The sequence below is a fragment of the Phoenix dactylifera genome, unplaced genomic scaffold (assembly GCF_009389715.1).
Source record: "Phoenix dactylifera cultivar Barhee BC4 unplaced genomic scaffold, palm_55x_up_171113_PBpolish2nd_filt_p 000723F, whole genome shotgun sequence".
Classification (NCBI taxonomy): domain Eukaryota; kingdom Viridiplantae; phylum Streptophyta; class Magnoliopsida; order Arecales; family Arecaceae; genus Phoenix; species Phoenix dactylifera.
The window spans coordinates 27,804-49,918 of NW_024068101.1; the positions used below are offsets into that span (position 1 = coordinate 27,804).

Consider the following 22,115-nt stretch of genomic DNA (forward strand, 5'->3'; position numbering starts at 1 on the left):
CAATAATTGTATTGGTATCTCACCATTCCTAATATTTAAAACCTTATTCATAGAGACATGGAAAAATAAAGCAAGGTAATTCTCTCTCTTGAGCAAAACTACATTGGGCTAATTTGACTCTCGCGCAACTAATTAATTTCTCTAACAATGACTACCATGCTCCATGCTTGAGGGTAGTCAAGCGGGCTTTGCCTAGGGACGTCGGGCAAAAATATTGCTCCACTCATATCCGAGAAATTATACTCTACACCATATGCCCCATGTTAGTAGTGCACCACGCCAGCTTTATGTAGCTCATCTCAAATTATTGCCCTCTCAACTTATCATGAAACTTGGATTATTTCTATAGTGCACCGCTGACGTAGTGCATGTGGTGTAGAGTATAATTTCTTCTCACAACTATAAAGACAAGCATGTGAGTTTATTATGTCCGCATCTTGGAGGTTGTCATCCCATCGATGTCAAACTAAGCGACGTATTCTCAAGATTTTTTTCATTGTCGAGTCTCTATGTAGGGTTTTATTCCTCCGTAGGTCTGCAAACAAGGTGGGCTAAAATTTGTCATCAAAGAAATTAGATAGTTGCACGTAGATAATATTATAAAATTTCGTTTTCAATGTTTCTCATCATCTCTTGATAGTCATTTAGCATTTTAGAATTTTTTAGGTATCCAATATGTCCCGGTTCATAAATTCTATCATAAATTTTAGTTTGTGCATGCATATTTTACATCCCATCACCAATCAAGCATATTTTTTTTGTTTCGTGGTAGTTGTTGAAGTTTGTTTTATCCTTTTCAGAATTGTATATATCTAAACAAATTCTCTTTTTGCTTGGCAAAAAATATAAATTTAGCATAACAAAAATATTTATAACAAAATTAGACAGAAAAAAAAAGAATGAAATAGTGCAACAAAAAAATACACTTAAAACTAGTACATCATGATGTAATAAATCAGTGCTCGTAACAACACCAATAATTTCTATTCAATCTAAATTCTAGAGTTTCAAAGCCTTATCAAAACAAACAATGTAACTAATTCTTCCATTAATTTTAAGATCAAATCAATTCTGTAAATTTGGTGAAAAATTAAGGTAACTACAAAACAAACTATATAACTAATTCTACCAGGTCATCCGACAGGATGGTTTCGTGATGAGTTCACTGATCTAATGGCATCAATCTAGCTCCTGTGGAAATTTTTATACATCCTAGCAGAGCTATCGTTCCGTGTATATTTACTGAAATGACAAAAAATACCCTCACAGTTCAATATTTTGGACACAAGTGGTCTAGTTGCCGTGCCCGTCCCAATCATCCGGACGATATGTGTTACTTGTGAATTGAATCACTGGGTCAGGTTGGACCGAAACAGAGACCGAGGAATTAGGAATTTAGTCCTTCTGGGTCCCGTTATCTTCTCTCTCTCTCTCTTTTTTTTTTCTTAAAACGGAACGCCACGTAGGCGGGACAGAACGGGAGGTCCCAAAGGGCAAAACGGTCACATAGAAGACAACCTGTAACCAACTCATCCCCTCCTATCCCCTAGTGGCACTCCCCCTCCGGTAATTGTAATTTCCCCAGGGGCACTTACCCCTCCTCTTTCCGTGCCCGGCCCCCAACCTCAAGACGGCACTGTCCCACTCTCCCGTCACCTCCCCATCCCTCCCCTGAACTCTTCGAAGCTTCTCTCTCTCTGGCCAAAAAAAAAAAAAAAAAAAAATCCTTCCCTGGCACTATAAATACCCTTACCGATCGCCGCCGGAGGCGCGCGATTGGAAACCCTAGCACCACTGCGATCACCGAAACCCGGCAGGAACCCTAGCCCTAATGGCGCAGGCGGCCGCTGCAAAGGAGCTCCGGTTGGTCGATCCACATGTCTGGAAGGCCTGCGCCGGAACCGCTGCCAAAATCCCCTCCGTCGGTTCGCGCGTGTACTATTTCCCCCAGGGTCATGCCGAGCAGTCCTCCTCCACGCCGGACTTCTCCGCCGTCCCCTGCCGCCGCCCCTTCGTCCTATGCTCGGTCTCCGCCGTCCGCTTTCTCGCCAACCCCGATTCCGACGAGGTCTTCGCCCAGATCGACCTCGACCCCCGCTTTCTCCCGCCGGCGGCTGCGCCGCCCCCGGCGGACATCGTCGACGGCGGCAGCGGCGGGGGTGGGGGAGTGGTGTCGTTCGCGAAGATCCTGACTCCGAGCGACGCGAACAACGGCGGGGGCTTCTCGGTGCCGAGGTTCTGCGCGGACTCGATTTTTCCGGGGCTGGACTTCAAGGCGGACCCGCCGGTCCAGACCATCTCGGTTCGGGATGTGCATGGGGCCCGGTGGGATTTCCGGCACATCTACCGGGGCACGCCGCGGCGGCACCTGCTGACCACCGGCTGGAGCAAGTTCGTCAACTGCAAGAAGCTCGTCGCCGGGGACTCGGTCGTGTTCATCAAGAACCAGGCCGGCGAGCTCTTCGTCGGTGTACGCCGCAACGGCCGGTCCTGTGGCTCGTTGGACTATCTGCCCTATAGCCCCCCGGCCGGAGCGGGGGTTAAACTCGAAGAGAGCCTCGGCAGCGGTGAAGGGTTCTCGAGGAATGTGAGGGGCCGGGTTCCGGCTTCGTCGGTGGTGGACGCGGTCCGATTGGTGGAGATGAACTGCCCGTTTGAGGTCCTTTACTACCCGAGGTCCGGGTCGCCGGACTTTGTGGTGGCCGAGGAGGTTGTAGAGTCGGCGATGAGGGTGTATTGGACTGCCGGAATGCGGGTTAAGATGTCCGTGGACACGGAAGATATGTCCAGGATGACCTGGTTTCAGGGGACGGTGTCGTCGGCTGCGCTCAAGGATGTGGGCCCATGGCCCGGTTCACCATGGCGTATGCTTCAGGTAGTTATTTATTTCCATCTTATCTTGTCATATCTTTTGCTTGTCTTGCTTTATTTGTTCTCTTGTTGTTGTTGATCTGGCTTGGTGACATTGACGAGGTTGATTATTTATAAAAATAAATTTAGTTTGCCGCCATGCCCCATTCTTAGCTTATAAAGAATTGCGCTAGAACTGTTTGATTCTGCTGTAGCTTTGCCTTTTTATTTGTCTTTCTGGGTATTGTTTCTTAAGGTATGGTGACTGCCGCATGTTTCTTCGGAGATTATAATTGCATTTTTTATTTTGTTGTTCCACGCATGGCTGCTATGGCATCAGACTGTAAAGTGCTCACATTTTGTTTTCGTTTTACTCATTCCTGGAGTTCTAGGATAGAGACTGTTTGCCGTACCTTCAGTTGTTGAATCTGATATAATAAAATCAATGAGAGGTCATATTATAGTCATGTCATGGCATCGTTTTTCAACTTATCCCGGCATTACATGATTGAGTAATCAAATTTATACATTTGGAGAATAATCTAATGTCTTGTGAGTTCATATCCCCTGGTTGGGACACATTGTGACTTCATGTGATGTAGATCATGTAAGTCAACTACGCAATTTGACGTGCGGATTCAAATCGAAAGATTGGACAAATGATCATCTTTAACTATACCCCATTTCATGTGAGCTCTTTGAGTATGCCACCCTTTTTCATCTTTGATTTGATTGGTTAAAAAGAATATCAAAAGCAGAGTGATATTATTAAAAGTTGAGGCACAACCTCATATTGATAACTTTTGAGATGTAATAAAAAAATAGAGCAGGAAAAGGGCATTTTATAGGGCGTGTTTGGGTTTCCTTGTTGCCTCTTTACTACAAAGAAAATATTAAAAAAAACCAATATTAAAAAGAATCAAGCCAAACGTCAGTCATCCACTCCAAGCATTGATACTTAGCTTGATCTTATGCATATACTCTCTTGAACATGAACTAAGGTATTCTACACCAGTGTCTCTCACGATCTAGCAAAGTATAATATTTTGCAAATTGGCAACATTGGCAAGTAATATACATTGATAGACCTCTTGTATACTGTGCTTACGTCGTATAATGTGGCTTGGTATATACGTGCGACTAAATCCTTTTCTCAAACTTCTAGCCTCTCTTAGCATATCAGTTCACTCCCTGTGGTTACCACTTACCACCATGCCATATGAGATTTGAATTGAACTGACTAACAACTCTTGTTTCATCTTATATCACATGTAATTGGCACAACGCCAATGATTGTCCAAGGTGTATATGTGATAGTGCAAAACTTTCTGAAACTTTAGGTATGGAAATGACAAGGGAAATAAATAAGAATGAAATGCTCTCATAAAATCTATCATAGAGCTTGGTGAACCTCCATCCTTGACCCCCTTTATTATTAGTTTATTATAGGTAGCTTGATGAACATTCATCTCCTCCAAGCACCTATATTGTTTAGTCTGGTAAGCCGCAAAAATGGACCCCATTTGTTAGGATAGAAAGACATTGTGTAGAATTAATTGCATCTTTAAGCTCACACTTGTTACCAAGTCTTGAAGGTTTTAACTTTGCAAGGTCACAACTAAGGCGGTATATTCTTCAAATTCTTCACTCATGAGATCTCTTTGCAAGATGTGTTGTAGAACAAAATCTCTTCTATCTGCACCTTGAATTAATCATAAACTTTAGCTTCTTCAGAGGAAATTGAGAAACTATTTTCCTTTTATTCTTACTTTGAATCTCAACTTAAATGGTCACCCTGTTAATTGAACGGCATATCTAGTTCCTTGAGCCCATAAGTTTAAATGTTCTTACTCTTTTATTCCAAGAGCAGGATAATAGGAGTAAATGATCAAGATTAAACATAGTGGATACTTTAAAGGATTTTAGTTGTTTTATTTACCAAATAAAGGATAGTACTTCTTTGTTTTTTATATGTAGAATTAAGAAAAAAGAATTCTGAAATTTTATCTTTAGGAACTTTGCATGATTAAAGGTCTGTTTGGGAACTTCATGCCAGAATCGGCTGGAGATCGGGCCCCACAACCCCTGTGTTCTCCCTCTCTTTCTCTCCCACTCCCTCCCTCCTTTCCCCTAGTAGTCCAATCCTCGCCTATCCAGCTGGACCTAGCCAAACAGGCCCTAAACGTAGTTATTACAAAGAAAGGATTTAATTGTTGATGCCACACATTATTTTAGTCAGTCATGATACATGGTATCTTGCTAGTATCAGAAGTTATCCCAGCTAGTTCTCTGTGAACTGAATTTGAGTGAATTTAGTGAATTCAATCATGACTTGCTAGCTAAGAATGAAAATAAAAAAACAAATAGTAAGTTAGGAAATTTTTAGACCTTGAATAGGTGATTTCAACAACACTTAGGTGCTCAAAATGCACGCCTTTTCCTTGCCTCTCAACCAGGTGTGAAAAGTTTGTCATTTCTATATTTAGTCCCAGCATCCATCATTTGGATCGAGGGCTTGGGGCTTACATGGCCAAAAGAGATAAGGGAAAAGAAAAAAACTAGAGACGTTTTTCTTCTTCTTCCATCTGGTAAGCTCCCTGGTTCTCCTCCTCTTCATCTCTGTCTTTTTCTTCTCCTTTTTTCTTTTTTCTTTTGGGAGATGGACTGGAAGTTATCTTTCTTCTTCTTGTTTCTGCCTCTGCTTCTTTTGCTGTGCATTTGCTTCTTCTACACCTTCCTTTGGGCCTTACGCCTAGTCTTCAGGAGATGTGGGTGCCTTAGTGTGTCTTGAGCCTTTGACAACTTTGAGTCAAAGGTGTTAGGAACACAATATTTATGCTTGGAACCATAGTCATATGAGCTAGTTGCATCTGTGAAAATACAACTGGCAACTTGTCAAAACCTTTAGCTAGTCCTGCATCATTATGCATCTCAACTAGGGTTGGTACAGGTGCGAAATTGTTGTACCATGCCATTACAATTTGCTATTTAGCAACATGTTGCAGATAGGTTTTGCTGAATTTTATAAAGCTAGACATGTTAGCTGCAATATATAGTTAAGAAACATCAAAATACATTTACTTTGTTATTTTTTTTATTTATCTTATTTAAATTATCTTTGTTGCTTGTTCATTATATACTGGTTGGTTGTTGTACACTCTCTGTATTGTCAAATTGTCCCTCAATGCCTACCTTCTTTTTTCATATGGCAATGCTTCATATTTACATGCCTCTTTAGTCTTTACATCTATATCTTCTGTAAACTAGACAGTATCTACCTCACTTGTCATCATTACTTTTCAAGAAAAAAAATTCTTTGGGATATCTTTTAGTTTCTTTCAACTCATATAACTTGTGGGATTGAAATACTAAAAAGTTTATAAGAATTATAAGAAATGTGTTATATATGAATAATGTAGAAAGCTAATTGGAAATATTTCTAACTTTGAATATCGTGATGTCTGGACTTGTGCCAAGCAGCTGAGATGATGGTGATGATGTTTGAAAAAAGGGGCCGAGGAAAGGGGTTCAGGCATGTTTGGATTGGTCTTTGGCAATTTGGTCTTCTTTGGTAGTAGGAAGGATGGGTGGCATTGAAAGTTCTAAATTGATACCCCTTCAAGAGTCAAAATTAACATTAATTACACCATCAGGCTAGATTTTTGTTGCAGTAACAGCGTTGCCAGCGAATTGGATGTGCAACACCTCTTTGGTCAGATTACTAGAACCCCTCTAAGAATAAATCCTTGGTTGCCCGTAATATAGAGAATGTGTCATCTGGGGCCTTTGTCATATAGAAATTGAATCACTTTAGTTTTTCCCCCCGTCCAGAACATGATTTAAGTAGATGACTATATCATAGATATAAATAATTTTGAACGATTCTTTTCAATCAAATTCATAAAAAAGAACTAAACAGTGGAAACTGCTAAGTAATTTGATCTTTCTTTCTGCTGTCTTTTTTTTTTCCTTTCTTTTTTCTCAAAGCCGAACCTTTTTTTATGACACATAAAGCTTTTCTTAGTTATGAATGGATGGTGGTGCGGTTCCATCATGGTAATTTAAAAAGATTCTGACATGCTTTTTGGCCTTTCTTCTATGAGGTTATATTCCGAAACAGTAATATGATGGTATATTGAAAGCTGGGAAACAATTATTTTAAATTTTGTATCTTGTTATTTAAGGTATTTCTTCCTACATCAATTGATTTTATCTATAATTTTTTCTAGCAAACCATTTGTGGCACCTTTGAAGTAGTTTGACAGATCCAGGTTCATAACTTACTGTAATACATTATTAGTCTGTCGACATGGGCATCTCAAAAGTTAATTACATCAAATCAATAAAATGATTGCACGTTTTACATGTCAAATGTGAAAGCACGTCAGGAAATAGTCTGCTATTTTTCGGCCAAATCATTCGATGAAAATCTCTTTCTTTGTTCTCTTGCAACTTCTCTTTGGCACATTCAAAAGATACAAGTCAAAAGCCAGTATAATTTGGCTGGAAAGTTCAAGCTTATTCTAACTTTATTCTTGATATTTCTCTTAGGTTACCTGGGATGAACCAGAGGTTTTGCAGAATGTCAGAAGTGTAAATCCCTGGCAGGTGGAGCTAGTTTCAGCCCCTCCTCAGATACAAACTCCATATCCCCTCATGAAGAAACTAAGGGGGCCACAAAGTCAAGACTTTTCTGATGTTGGAGAGGGCAGCATGCTCTTTCCAGTAACAGGTTTTAAGAGTAAATCCATGGGGAATCTATCCCCATTGATCAATAACAATACATTTCCTGCTGGCATGCAGGGAGCCAGGCATGATCAAATCTGTGTCCCCACTTTATTCAATTTCATACCCTTGAATGGCCAACAAACACTCTCTGAGAATCTGTATGGCGCTAAGATGCAACAGAAGTTAAATAATGTATCCACTAATTCGAATGTTGGAAGTACGTTAATTTCAGAGGGCTCATCCCCACTGAGCAATGGAAGTATCCTGGACTGTGGCACAGATCTCCTCAAAACTGTGGCTTGCAATCCGACTAGGAAGACTAGGGGAGGATCTTTTCAGTTGTTTGGTCAGATTATCCAGACTGAGCAGCCTGTTGATGTTGCTGCAGATAAAGAGTATAGAGAGACCACAGGTGGAGTCCTACCGCATGATTTTTCTCTCTCCTACCAACATAAGCAGTTGCTTGATGGTCTTGATGTGCAACGTCAAAGAGTTTCTGCTTTGGAAGCATGTTCTATGTAAAAGAAATGATGTCTGCATCTTGCCACATGCAGCCTCTACAGGTATGAGTCAGCGAAACATGCTTTTGTTTGTTTTTATATAATTTAATTATTTCAAATTTCTCAAATTTGTAATAGTTCACATTGAATTTAATGTCAAAGTGGTGTTCCTATATGTGAAATATCTGGTCTTACTATTTAACTCAAGATTCGGTATTTTGTTTATGCTTATGTACTTATCCAGGCTATATATGTATCTGGGTTCTAGTTTTAAGGTTGACTAATGCTCTGCAAGGAATATGTGGCCATATAAATTAGGATTTGATAGTGCTTTGTATCTCAATATAAAGCTACGGCAGGATAAGGTGCCTTCTGATTCTATTCGACATTCCTTGTAACTTTTTCTGTTTCAAACATGCTCAAATGACAATTTGACAATGTATGCCCTTGCATATATTGATGACTGTTATTCACCAAACATCATTTTTCTGTAATCATCTTAAGTATCGAGGATATGAAAACTTAAATGGATACTCTGTCACCTAAGATCATCCCAAGGCCTGTCTCTAAATTTGATTTGTTTTCATTGCTATTTGAATTTCCTCTTTGAAACTTCCACTTGACGTCTCTATACTGTATTCTGAATGTTCTACAATTTCCTACCCATTGATTGCTAAAATTTTCTCATACTGATTTAATGAACATACAATGTCAGGACCTTTTTTATCTTCTTACTAAGTCAACTTGGTCATGATGCTTTTGTAGAGTTGTAGTGTAATGCAATTGGGAGGTGGGCATTGGTCTGCTCCCTCCCCTATATATATATATAAATGGAGGAGTACTAAATCAACCTCTGGTAAGAATTTAACTATTATTACTTTGGACCATATATTAGTAGCATATAGTATGGAGTATATTGTTTGGAGATGATTAAATGTACTTGAGAGGCCAATAATAGGGACTAGGATGCAGATTGAGTGAAAATAAAACAAATATGGAATGATAGCCAAGAGATACAAATCGAGTGGAAAAATAAACAATATTTATGGCCCAATCAGTTAAAAATTGGTGGCAAAAAAATAATACAATACGATTAACCCATCCATTTGGATCTACCATAAAATAATAGTGGTGGATGAGACTCACCTAATAGGTTTGGACTAATTTAGTTGAGAGAAGAGGTGCTTCGTTAATGTTTTATTATGATACAAGCACAATGTCTTTGAGACTAAGGTCCTATTTGGGATTGCTATTGATAGTAGAGCTTTTGCTAGTAGAGCTTTTAACAAAAAGTTGTTTGTTGTTCGGTAACTATATTTTTGAAGTGCTGTAGAACTTTAACATCTATTTTGTAACCAAATTGAGAAAGTATTTTTAGTATGAGAAAATGGCAATAAAGAACATTGTATAGTGCTTTCAATTTTTTAACTCTTTGTATTATTGAGAACTGTTATGGGAAAGTATTCTTAATTTACTTATTTCAGATAGTATAATATTATAGTAGTATCATATTGTAATATAATAATATAATATCATAGGAATAATAATTTTATGCTATCAAAATATGATTGTCATGATATACTAATGATAGTAACATAGTATTATCATAATATTAGTATAATATACTATAATATAATATAATTATAACATTATAATATAATATTCTATAGCAACATCGTGGAACTGTCCCAAACTGGAACCGAACCGTACTAGCAGCAGAACGTGATAGTTCCGGACTTGAAACTGGTGGAAGAGGAGAGGGAGAAAAAGAGAGGAAGATAGAGAGAGGAAGAGAGGAGGAGGAGAGAGAGAGCGGCCGGCTGGAACAAGGACAAGGGAGGGGGGAGAGAGGGCTTTCGAAGCCCTCTCTAATTCCTGCCATTTATCTTTTATAACTTGCCGCATCTTTTATAACCATCAATCATCACCTTCTTGACAGCTTTTGAAGAATTTGATGGATGAAGAATCTTGTAAAGCTATTGTCACGCCCCGAACCCAATTCCCGGGTCCGGCACGCGACCGGCCGCATGAGCCCTAGAGCAGTACCCTAAAGATCATGCAAGGCCTAAAAGGTACAATATTCACATATATGCCAAAATCAAAGATTAATGTAATTCAATCAAATCCAACTAAAATGTACTGATTTATTACATAATTTCAAATGTCCATAAATAAAAGATAGATTAACTTCTATCCATCCAGCAATCAGACTCTATGCTGATCTTATTTCTCGTCCCATCCAATAGTCTCTACAAATCCAGTGCCTCTGAAAAAAAGTAGGTGTAGTATGAGCTTTTCCAGCCCAGTAAGAAGCCCAACAGCTACATACAGTAATAATAATAAAATGATCAAAACATCAAAATAATATCATTTCATCATTTCAAAGGCTCAACAAACAGCAAATATATGTAACCATTTCATACATATAAATCATTTTTCACATTATGTGATCAATTTTCGTATTACTCTGATTCCCAAGTTTCAAAGTTTTTCACTTCTGGCTTTGGACTAACCAAGTTCATGACCCAGTCCAAGACTGCACAAATCCCACGCATAAGCTCGTGGCAGCTATCCTACGCATAAGCTCGTAGAGGCTATCTCATGACAAGGTTAGTCCAACCCATTTTACATGTCTAGTTTTACATGTTTAATCACATTTCCATCACATCACATATTTTCATAAATTCTCAAAAATATGTTATTCTTTTCCAATTTAATTATTCCAATACTTTCATAATAAACAAAATGCACACCTCATAGTGTCATACAAGCTCAAAAATTAATAGCAACATACTGATAAAATATATCCAACGATAAATCCAATATATGCATAAATAAAAGTGCATCAAATGTAGGGATTCTTACCTTTGTTAACTCAGACAGACTAATCACCCGCCCTCACGGCCATCTATAAATCCGGATATGCAGAACCCTGCTCAGCGTCCTTTCGTCTGTTAACAGATTGTTCTCCTATATAACCAAGACAATATTAAAAATTATCCGGAGTATCTGACAACCCAAAACCCTCCATTGGCCTACGACTATCCAGCAGTCTTTACAAACAATGGTCTCCTCCTATCAAACTAGAGAGAGAAGACTCCAATCTAGAGAGAGAAACTGGAGAGAGAAATAATCCAAGTAGAGGGAGAGGAACTAATAAACAAGAGAGAGAACCTAGGAGAGAGAAGAGAGGAGAGAGAAAACTCTTCCTCCTCAAAATAGGGGGACCGATCCCTCCCTCTCTTCACGGATCAGGATGGCACAACCACCAAGGTGCCCATCCTCGACGACGACGGCCGGCCAGTGATGGCCATCAACTGCGGCACCCCCGGCGACGGTGATCAGCCGGCGGCCAACCAACGAGGGGAAGGAAAGGAGGTGGGATCACGAGGAAGGAGATCTCGGTCCACCTCTTCCCATCCCCTCTACAACCCTAGAAATCCCTCTCAACCAACCCACAGTCCCGATTCAACCCCCAAGACCATAGATCCTGCCAACCCGGCGGCCGACGGCGGCAAGCTCCGGAAAGAATACCCCTGTTTCGGACTCTTCTCCGACGATTCACCGGCCAAAACCTCACCCACATGACCCAAAAAAAATCTAGCAAATGCAGCGCAAAGGGGCGAGCCATGCTTACCTTGGTCCGATGGGTGTTCCGGCGACCTTTCCGGCGAGAAATCGAAGGAGGAAATCCGTGAGCAAACATGCACGGGTCCAAGATCTCTTCACCGATTTGTGGGGATCTTCTTGAAGGAGGAAGGCTTTTCCAGCTTTCTCCACGGCCGGCCAGCTCTTGGTCGCCTCTCCTCGGCGCTCAAAGCCCTCCAGCGAGCCCTCTCCAACGCCGCCGCCCCCACCCCTCAAACGGCCTCCTCCCACAATCATGCCTAGGGCACGATTGTAATAGGTGGATGGGCCTGGTCTTTTTGGGCCGGCCCATCCACCTTTCCCCTCCCCCCCTTTTTTTTTCCTGGGTATTACATACTCTCCCCCTTAAAAAAAAATTTCGTCCTCGAAATTAACTTACTTGAAGCCTCAAACTTTTAAAATATACATCCATCATATCATCCCTGAGATCTCTAATAGTCTCCCTCTCGGAGCACCTACTCACAAGATTTTGACATACAAAAATCACAGCATCTCAAAACTTGATCTTTTCTATTTACCACACGTAGTAAGTTCTTTTGATCTCCTTCAAAAGAATTCCAAACTCCCAACCTTGGATTAAAATGCCATAATTATATCCCAAAGAAATTAATTTCTCTTGATTCTACACAGAGATCATAATTGGCTTGACAGAAATAGGAGAAATCTTTAGTATCAAATGCTCTTAATATTCTATAATCAGCCTAACATAGTATATTAATGCAGCCTAACATAGTATCAAATTGTAAAATTATTATTATTTTAATTGTAGATAATTTGCAATCCTGGTTTTGTCGAATTTTTCTACCTTTTAAATAGCAAAATCAGCAAAAGAGAGTAATTGAAGGGAGAAAAGTGAAGAAATGATAAATGAGAGAAGAATAGAGGCTAGAGAGAAACAGGTGGAGAACTTCATTGCTCAATAGAGAGGTAAAGAAGTTCCATCCATTCGATATTTATAAGCAGTGCTGATATTTAGATCTCTCCATTTACATAGCTCACTTGAGAGGAAAAACACTTCAACCCATTCAATATCTATCATCAATATTCATTTTGCACCTGTCATCTTTTATTATTGTGCACTTTTGTTTGGGTCAATCAGAGAGACAAACTGAAATGCCCTTATTTGGTTGGTTTGGTTCACGTTCGTACGAGGATTGGGTTGGTCTCCCTTCTAACATTCACAGACCCAATTGGACCAATTTGAGCCTAGGTTTGGGGGTTGGAACAGCTGGGTGACCCGAATGTAAACTAAATTTATACATGTCTGTGTGTGAGTCTATATGTCTGTATATGTGTATGTATTATACAAATTGGTTCAAATTTAGACGAGTGATACATATATACATGTGTACACTAAATTAGAATGTAGTTATATACATTTGGTTCAAATTTAGGCGAGAACCAAAGTTAGAAATGGGCTGGGCTGGATGGGGCCACACCCCTACCTGAGTCCAGCCTGAAATTTTTTCGGGCTTTGGGCTAGGCTTAGGCCCGAATTTTTTTTTAAAACCCAAGCCTGAGCCTTGGCCCGAGCCCAACCCGAACCCGATTGGGCCAGCCCGAGTTTGTGGAGTGAACTGCGGTTCATTGAATCACAAATGGTTTCCTCATTGATAATTTAGAATTCTAATCATTTTAACATGTTGCGAATTGCATCCAACTATTATGCCTTCGGAAGATTCGATAGAAGTTTGAAAACACCAATATTTAATAGTTATGAGCCCAAAGATTTAAGGAAGGATGATGAAGGGTTTGAGACTTGTTCGGACCTGAATTCGGGCTCTGTTTCGAGCCTTGTTCGAGCTCGAGCTTAGGGGCCGGACTCGAGCTAGGCTAGTGATGTATCCAAGCCTGGCCCGAAAAATAAATGAGTTCTATATTTAAGCCCAAACCTAGCCTGAAATCTTTCGAGCTTAGCCTGTAGCCCGAACTAAAAGCAGCCTAGCCCAATTGGCCTGGGACCAGAGCCCATTTCCAGCCCTAGCGAGAACATTCTCCTTTACTAAAAGGTTAGGCAGCGAGAGCAGTCTCTACTTTCCTTCAAACAAAAGGTGGGACTTTTTTTTTCTTTTGTAACTACATTGTCTTCATAACCAACGAGATAGTGGAAGTCCTACCAATCGTTCCACCTGTATATATGAATGTATGTATGTATTATGTGTGTATGTGTGTATCTGTCTGTATAGGTAATATACAAATTGGTTCCAATTTAGATGAGTGATGCATACATATATAAATGCATACTACATTACAATGTAGTTATTTATATCTGGTTCAAATTTAGTTGAGTTCATTCTCCTTCACTTCAAATTTAGGCGGCGAGAGCACTCTCCTTCACCTTCCTCCAAATAGAAGGTGGGCTTGTTTCTTATGTAACTACAGTCTTCATAAACAACAAGACAGTGGAAGTCCTACCAGTTATTCCACTTGTATGTACATATGTGTATATGTGCATTTGTATGTACATATGTACGTCTGTGTGTACATGTATCATACAAACTGGTTCAAATTTTATACAAATTGGTTCAAATTCAGACAAGTGATACATACATATATACATACATATTACATTATAATGTAGGTATATACATCTGTTTTCAAGTTTGGGCTAGAGCACTCTCCTTCACTTTACTCCAAACAAAAGGTGGGACTTGTTTCTTATATAACTACATAGTCTTCATAAACAAGAAGACAGTCATCATAAACAACAAGACAGTAAAAGTCCTACCAATTGTCCACCTGAGTTGTCTCCCCTTTCTCAAAAAAAACCATAGCCTCCATCAAAACTTTACAATCCTCCCAATATTACCACAAATTCTCGCCTAATCAATGATTCTCCTCAAAACTAATGGCATTCCTTGTGGCCTAAAGCATCACAAATAGTGATCGGTCCTTAACTCCATGCTTCGCCATCAAGGTGCCAGATCCATGATACACCACTCGACACTTCCTTAGGCACTTCCATTTCCACTTTCTTTTTTCCTCTCTAATCTCCAACTTGAAGCCCCAAAACCCTCTTACATTTCTTCCTCTCATAAAGAACAAACCCTAAGTCTCGAACCCTGGCCCTAACTTGTTGCTCATCAGGGTTGCTATCATCAGGGTTGCTATCATCTTGTTGTGAGTTCATGACACTGCAAAATGACCAGTATCATCATCTTCACCCAATCCATATGTAATTTTTCAACCTCATCACATCTGGAAAGAGGAGTTACAAAAAAAAGGTTCAATCTTTATGTTATCTTTTTTTTTCCCCCATAAAATGAAAAATCTTGATATTCCCTTTTTTTACAATTTTTGAACAATAAAAACAAATAAAAAGATTATTATTCAATATTTTCCAATATCAAGATAAAGGACTTGTATGACTTTTATCCTTGATGTGTTTTCTTGAATAAAATCAATAGTTTCTTTTTGCTATATTTTTTTTAAAAAAAATTGGGTGACTAAAAATTGACATGGACAATCTTATTTGGATTGGGTTTGGTTGGTTTTGACCTTGATTGGTTGATTCTAATTCCAAAAATCGATGACCACTAGGGTTGGGTCATTTCTAGGTAGTTCTAACAGAAACCAACCTGAGCTTTGTTGCACCCGTACCTTTTATAGCTAAAGATGCCATATGACCTTACAAGTATGACTCATTAAATGAGTAGGATTTTTCTAGACATTTTCCTACACATTTCTGGTAAAATTAACAACCAAATACTTTACTAAAATAGAAAAATTTGTAATGCTAGAGGATTCCCCATGAAAGGCCATCGCAATCTTTTTGAGTCACAATCCTGATGAGTTTTGAGTTTTCCTGATCTATCCTATACCATAAAGTAGGATATTTAGATAATATCCCTTCGCGGAATAAGTTTTCAAAACTCACCACAAAAATAACCCCAAAAATAAGTATGAAAATCTCTAGAGATTAGAAAATCCTGACCTTCTCTCAAAAGAATTATATAAAAGACTAATGAGATTCAATATAACAAATCAAATAAAAAAATCACAAAAGTAAATTGCTAAATGTTGACTGAATTTTGACCTATATTGCATTGATATGGATGTTTAAGACAGATTGTAGGTGGCCTTGGTAAGATTGGGCTTGAATTTATCGTGAAGGTTAGGAATGTGGAGGAAAAAACCAAAGATGATTTGATCGAAAGATACGAAAATAGATTTAAGGGCTGTTTGGATGCTCGAATGCACGATCCATGGATAATCTATTGCAAATGGAATTTATAGTTTTAAGGAAGAATGGAATTGACAACACAACAAAAAACGTGGGAAAATAGGGGAGAAGAGAAGACAGCAGGAAAGATATATCCTAGTTTCTTGGGGACTGGATAAACCACCATTTTGGGTGGGTTGTATTATCTTGAAAAATCAAGATGGTACATTCCCAATTGCACACCAATTGCTTTCAACTCTTCCTCTCCATCCCCTTTCTTAAGAGAAATTCTTCTCTAATAACAACTTATAATACAGATAAGTAATTCCTGCATCTGAACATGTCCTTAAGAAATGTATCTATGTTGATATTATCCTTATCGTGAATGAATGGCATTGAGGCGGCATGGCTTAGTAGTTGCTGCCCTCTACTTTTTAGGATGTGTTTCTATGTGTGCAAGACAAATTTTGAATACATGGAGTGAATCAAGAGGAACCGTAAAATGGATATAGAAAAATGGGAGATAATAGGATTGGGCATTATGGTGCAAATGGGGACCATAGTGACCCTCATAACCTCCTTCCCAAAAAAGAAAAAGAAAAATGAAAAAGAAGAAGATGCATGAATTGTGAGACAATTTAGTTTGGATAGAGTATTGATGGGTTGAAGATATGGTTAGGGGTGCAATCAAGCCAAGTTGAGTCGAGTAGCTAGAGGCTCGAGCTCAACTCGATTCAAAATACTCGGGCTCAAAACTCGACTCGAGATCGATCAAGTCTTAATATGGAAGCTCGAGCTTGACTCGATTAAAAAAAAAAAACAATACTCGAGATCAACTCAAATATCAACCGAGCTATACTTGAGCTTGAACTCAAGCCTTAGTCATAATCAAAAAAATATGGTTTAAAAAATATAATGTAATATTATATTTTAAAATATTAAATTAGTAATATATATTATAAGTAAAATATAATATTATTAAATATAAATATACTCGATTAGACCTGCAATCCTTCGAGCTGAGTACTTCACTACTTAGCTCGACTGGAGCTTGGTAACATACGAGTTAAGTCGTGCTCAAGCATCTCATGAGTTGCTCGGCTTATTTGCACTCCTAGTTATGGTCATGAAAATCAAGTTCTTCCTTATTTTGATTTCATGAGATTCTATTATGTTTTGGCATGAACATGTTCCTCCCTTGGCAGTAGGAAATTTCCATTTAGGATTGCATACCCACTCTGGAATCTCCTTGGAAATTTGTTTGCAAACCTGCTTCCTAAGTGTTCTTATTTTCAAATTTTTTAGGAGGCCCACCACTCTGGCCCTTCACCTTGTTCTGTAGCTAAAGTTCTCAATTTTGCATGTCTAAAATATTGTTGCAAATCTTTTTTATGTGATTTAATTTTAAGATAGTTTGAGGTTTGAGAATAAGATGCATGTGATACTTTTTAATGAGACACGGGACTAGCCATTATTGAAGTGTGAAATTTAAAGGATGGCAATACCTATTTTTTCTTGCTACCTTGTTTTCTACCCTCTTTTGTCCATTTTGCTATATTTTGGTCCTCATGTTCTTTGTTGGTCATGATGATCTTATTGAGGAAGTGAACTCATTTTCTTACTGATGGATCTTTTATGACTGCAAGTAGAAATGCCAGAAGGTGAATGCTGTTAATCTGTCTTTTAATTGTAGTGTATGTGTAAACTTAATTTATGAAGCTATTTAAGTTTCGTGGAAGGTATGTTTTATCCTTGAACCAAATTGATTTTCATATGGACTCTTCCGGATCTGTGTCTATGATGTCTGTAGCATGAATTTGGCCAGTAACTTGCCTTTTATCTTAATGCTTTGTTATCAATTAGTTCGAAACTTTTCCATCTTTGCCTGTTCTATAATTATAATGTCTTATGATTTGTTACTTTAATGGTTAAACACAAGCAACATTACAAGCTAAATTCAGGTAAATAATCCAAAATCAGGAAAATAATGATACAAAATGTGTAGTGAATAGTGATTGATAATCTGCATCAACAGAATCTTTTCAACTCTAGTGTTCAATTTGATGCTTCATGCTTCACTTTCCTAAAATGATTGATGCTGCTAATTGGGCCAAGTTCTTTCTTTTAATTACGTTGAGGGTTTGCATTTTATAAGATAAATGTTCACTTACAAAGTGTGAGAGGTAGGAAAACTGTTGATGGATTATAAGCAAGATAATGTCCAAGAAGCTTGCGAGGAAGGTTATTATTCTCATTTGCCCAAGGAATGGATTCAACTGCAGAATTTTTTATATAATCTCCAATGCTTGCTTTTGAATTAGCAGAAGTGTATAGCTTATTTTTGGAGAGGGCAAAATAAAAGAAAATAGTTGTTTGATATGGAATATAAATGATTCTTTATATATATTTATCCAATATCCCTTATGATATATGTTATTTTGAGCTGGGATTTGTTTTCATGGATTAAGGGTAGTAACCATTTGATATTTTGGAGGTTTTATGATATCTTGAATTAGGTGCCATTGCTTGGTGCAATGATATAAGGCAAAGTGCCCCATGCCGGTGTATTGCCCTAAGCACCGTACTAATACCGAACCAATACTTGGTACAGGGGACATATCGAGCATCAGTATAGCTATTTGACTCATAAGGATATTGTACCGACATCGTATCGGTATGGATACCAAAACTAGTATTGCAAACCTTAGTAAAAGGCTTGGCTAACAAGTGCAATGGCACGGGCTTGATCCTAGAGCAACCACTTTGAGCAAAAAAAAAAGAAAAAGAAAAAGAAAAGCCAAAATGAAAAGATAGAGAGAGGGAAAGAGAGGGAGAGATTAGGTTTGTTCCTAGTTAACCCCTCCCAAGACAGCATATTGTTGGGACTAGAATTGGGTAATAGCCAAAGTATGCTTAGTATTATACCAATTTTGTCCTCTATCATAAGTTCAGCTTGTTTATAGGCAACCCCATGCTATATATATGTCATAACTGTGGTGGAGAAAAGTTGATCTTAGAATATAGTAGAAGCCTTCAGAAAAATTATCAATCGATAGGGCTTCTAATGTCTTCCATGTGTTCTATGAAATAAATGCAAGCATTTATTAACCAGAATTTTGAGTTAGAAGATTTATATCCAAACAACTTTCTGTGCCTTTGAAACTACAAGTCAATGCACCCCAGAACATGAACTTTTTCGAAATATTTAAGTACATGAGCAGTGCTTAGTGTTGAGAAGGCAAAATATGTGCTGCCATTTTTTCTACTTTGTTTCTTTTTATTTTTTCTTTTTTTAAGAAGAAATATTTAGTATGAGGACGGCATGAATTCGTATGCATGAATAATCGAAGTGCCTTCATAAGTCTGATAGAAATGGCGGGATGTTTTATTCTTTCTGGCTTTTTTGTTTCTTCACATAAGAATTTGCATGAGTTCAAGTGAGCATTTCTGCTGTTTATTAGGATATAATATGCTTGTTTACAACCTGAATGTTGTGCTGTTGTTTCCACTGCAGGTGTCCTTGTTGAAGACAACATGAATGTTGCCTCTTGCAACTAAATCATCCTAATGCGTTGTCTTGAGCAGTGTGTTAACCTAGTGTGTTTCCAACTGTTATGTTGACTTCTTCATGTTACTGTTGAACTCGCTTGTCTGAAATTTCCGAGTCGTTGTTGAGGTACTAGCTGTTTGACATTTTAAAGCTAGTCTAGTTCATACTGTCACTGATGTCTTACTCTTCTGTTTTGGTACATCATTTTTTCCTTTTGAGCTTACTTTACCGATTAATATCGGTAGTTGTTTTAGAAATCTGCCCATACAATTTGCCACAGACATGGCTTTATGGTTACGTTGACATGATTGCATCCACTGATGGCAGTAAGAATGAGAAGAGATGCTGTGATTGGGTGGGACTAGTCTCTTCCATTTCCTCCTTTTCTCAGGGAAGTCAGGAAGAAGAAGGAAAAAAAGAATGAGAAGAGATGCTATTTCAAAGATATCCAAAATTATCCTTCTTTTGATGGTCTTTTCTATTCACATTGATCCTAAAGCTTTTCGCTGTTTTGAGTATGCCTGGTGCGAAAAAGATAACAAGGGTTTGTGGGTAGCACAGAGGAAAGAAGAGTGATGCTGATGGAAGGAAATTTATATTAAAGGGGAGGAAATATAAATTATGAAGGTCGACCCTGCTTTGAATGGTTTGGTATCTGTACTTGTACTCCTTGCACAACTTGGGAAGCTTTATGATATATGTATATTTAATGGATTTGCATTCATCTGCAGCATTAACAAGAACATTAGTGTTAATCTCTCCTGCTGTCCTAGACTCCTTAGTTACTGATGCTACAGTTTTGATGCAAACTTTAGCGGCTGGATGATCCATACTGCAGTTAGGTACCCTGACGTTACCTCTTTGAAGTTGTGCTGGTTTGGGTTGTGATATTACTGAATTCAGTTAATGTCAGGCCTTCCCTTATCTAATCATCTCTCAAGCATGTAGAATATATCTTTGGGGCTTCAGCTTCACAAGAAAAGAAATGCCGTGCCTTGCGATTTTCTGCAGCTGTGAAAATTTTTTTTTCTTCTAATATGGGGTGAAACTGATACAGTAGTTGATAGAAGGAAGTTGCCGGGAAACTGGTCTCATGTCTGTGGAAGTGGCTGTGGTCTCCAATTGTTGGATTGACCTGGATCCGAAGTGTTCCCAAAAAACCTGGCATGGGAAGACTACATAAATCCAGTATGAGCCAGTCAAGATTTTGTCGAACCTGATCTGCCTTGTTCGCATAATTGCATCAATAAATTGCTGCTAGCTTGGACTATGTATTTTTAGAGATGCGGCCAACTGCATTCGTCGTCTTGGAAAGGGCATGATCCAAGGGCATAAATGCAACAAATGTTGCACATTTGACTTTCTTCTCTGTATTACTTGCTTTACATGGATTCCATGGTCAATTATGCGTTATGTTGAATGCATTGCGTTGTGCGTTTGAACCAGTTATGTGTAATGGTGCATTTAGTGTTGCAAATGTTTTGATGAGCATGACATAATCACGTCCCTGGAGATAGTTGCCTGATGAGGTTATTTCCCTTGTGAATCTTAAATCCTAGCAAGGATTTGGTTAGGAGGTGTTGCCACAGAATCCCAGACCGAGGTTGGAGCACTGCTCGATTTGCTCTTAGGTCAGTGAGAGCCGAATTGATTGGGGTGATCGAGGTGTAAAAGAACTGGTCTTCTTCCGGGATGATCTATTAAAAGTCCGCTTGCTGAAAAATTTTCGGTAGGAGACTCTCTAATTTTTAAGTTAGAAAGATGAGACAATAGTGTGGAAGGGATGAATTTTATAAAGTAGTCTCTGAATGGACTTACCTGAGGAGCCTTGGGCTACCTCTTTTTATAGGGTAGTTTATCAGTTTGTTACCTGATTTGGCGCAACATGTTTTAATTGCTAGGTAACGGCCAGCTACACGTTTACAATGTGAGAAACATTTCGGGTGAGCGGTATACGACGGTGATTATGCTGATCGTGCATTGCCAATAGCATTGCCATAACTGCCGATCTTTATTAGCATGTGCAAATTGGCTCCTCGGTCTTCGCTGAAGTTGTTTGCCTAGGTTTATACCAAGGTCAACGAGGTCGGTCTAATATGAGGTTGAGATGTCCAACATTTTTCTCATCACTTGCCCCCTACTTTGGAGGCCGAGCTGCATCTTAATTTGGATGATGGAAGTCATATCATCATCTCAATCGAGGACAAGGCTTCCAGAAGAGAGTACGAATGTGTCAGTTGATCTTCTCGAAGCGTCACCATATCAAAGTTATCCTGAGGCACTATTATTTTGGAATTTTTTTCAAGGCGCCATTAATGCGATGATCCTGGTGAATTGCTCACGTCGTATCCCGAGTTAACACGTGGATGAATCAGCTCGGGTGGTCAAACCGTTGCTTTGATCAAGACCATCCGTACTCCTTTATAAGGGTAACCCCCTCCCTCATTTCTCACTCTTGTTTCTTTGGCAAATCTCCCAAAGTGCTCAAGCTCCCTTCCGGGTGGTGCTTCGACGAAACTCTTCTCTTTTGGCTCCAGCGTGCTCTATGTTTCTTCTAATTTCTAGTGGGTGTCTGCTCTTAGCTGCTCGGATTTCTTTTCTTGCTTTCTCCTTTGACTCTTTTCCTCACTTTTTCTACCACCATGAGTGATGTTGAGGTCAATACCTCGGTGGAGAG

At 38.9% G+C, this 22,115-nt stretch overlaps 1 protein-coding gene across 2 annotated transcripts; it reads left to right on the forward strand.

Annotated features, from left to right (window-relative positions):
* Positions 1-1,591: 1,591 nt before the first annotated feature.
* On the forward strand, positions 1,592-20,706 carry LOC120103762 (auxin response factor 17-like). Of its 2 annotated transcripts, XR_005508994.1 has the most exons (4): positions 1,592-2,875; positions 7,402-8,141; positions 19,403-19,564; positions 19,766-20,706. XR_005508994.1 is itself a non-coding variant. In XM_039120156.1 (3 exons), exons 1-2 carry the CDS (start codon positions 1,832-1,834, stop codon positions 8,098-8,100), a joined length of 1,743 nt encoding a protein of 580 aa, XP_038976084.1. In that variant the 5' UTR covers positions 1,592-1,831; the 3' UTR covers positions 8,101-8,141; positions 19,403-20,196. The 2 variants fall into 2 exon arrangements, 1 of the variants encoding a protein (XP_038976084.1); XM_039120156.1 differs by having other exon boundaries at positions 19,403-20,196.
* Positions 20,707-22,115: the final 1,409 nt, after the last annotated feature.

Excerpts from the sequence above, each read along its gene's own strand:
- LOC120103762 (XM_039120156.1), top strand. The coding sequence starts at position 1,832 with ATGGCGCAGGCGGCCGCTGCAAAGGAGCTCCGGTTGGTCGATCCACAT. Across the intron at positions 2,876-7,401 it reads CACCATGGCGTATGCTTCAG|GTTACCTGGGATGAACCAGA; the intron begins GTAGTTATTTAT and ends TATTTCTCTTAG.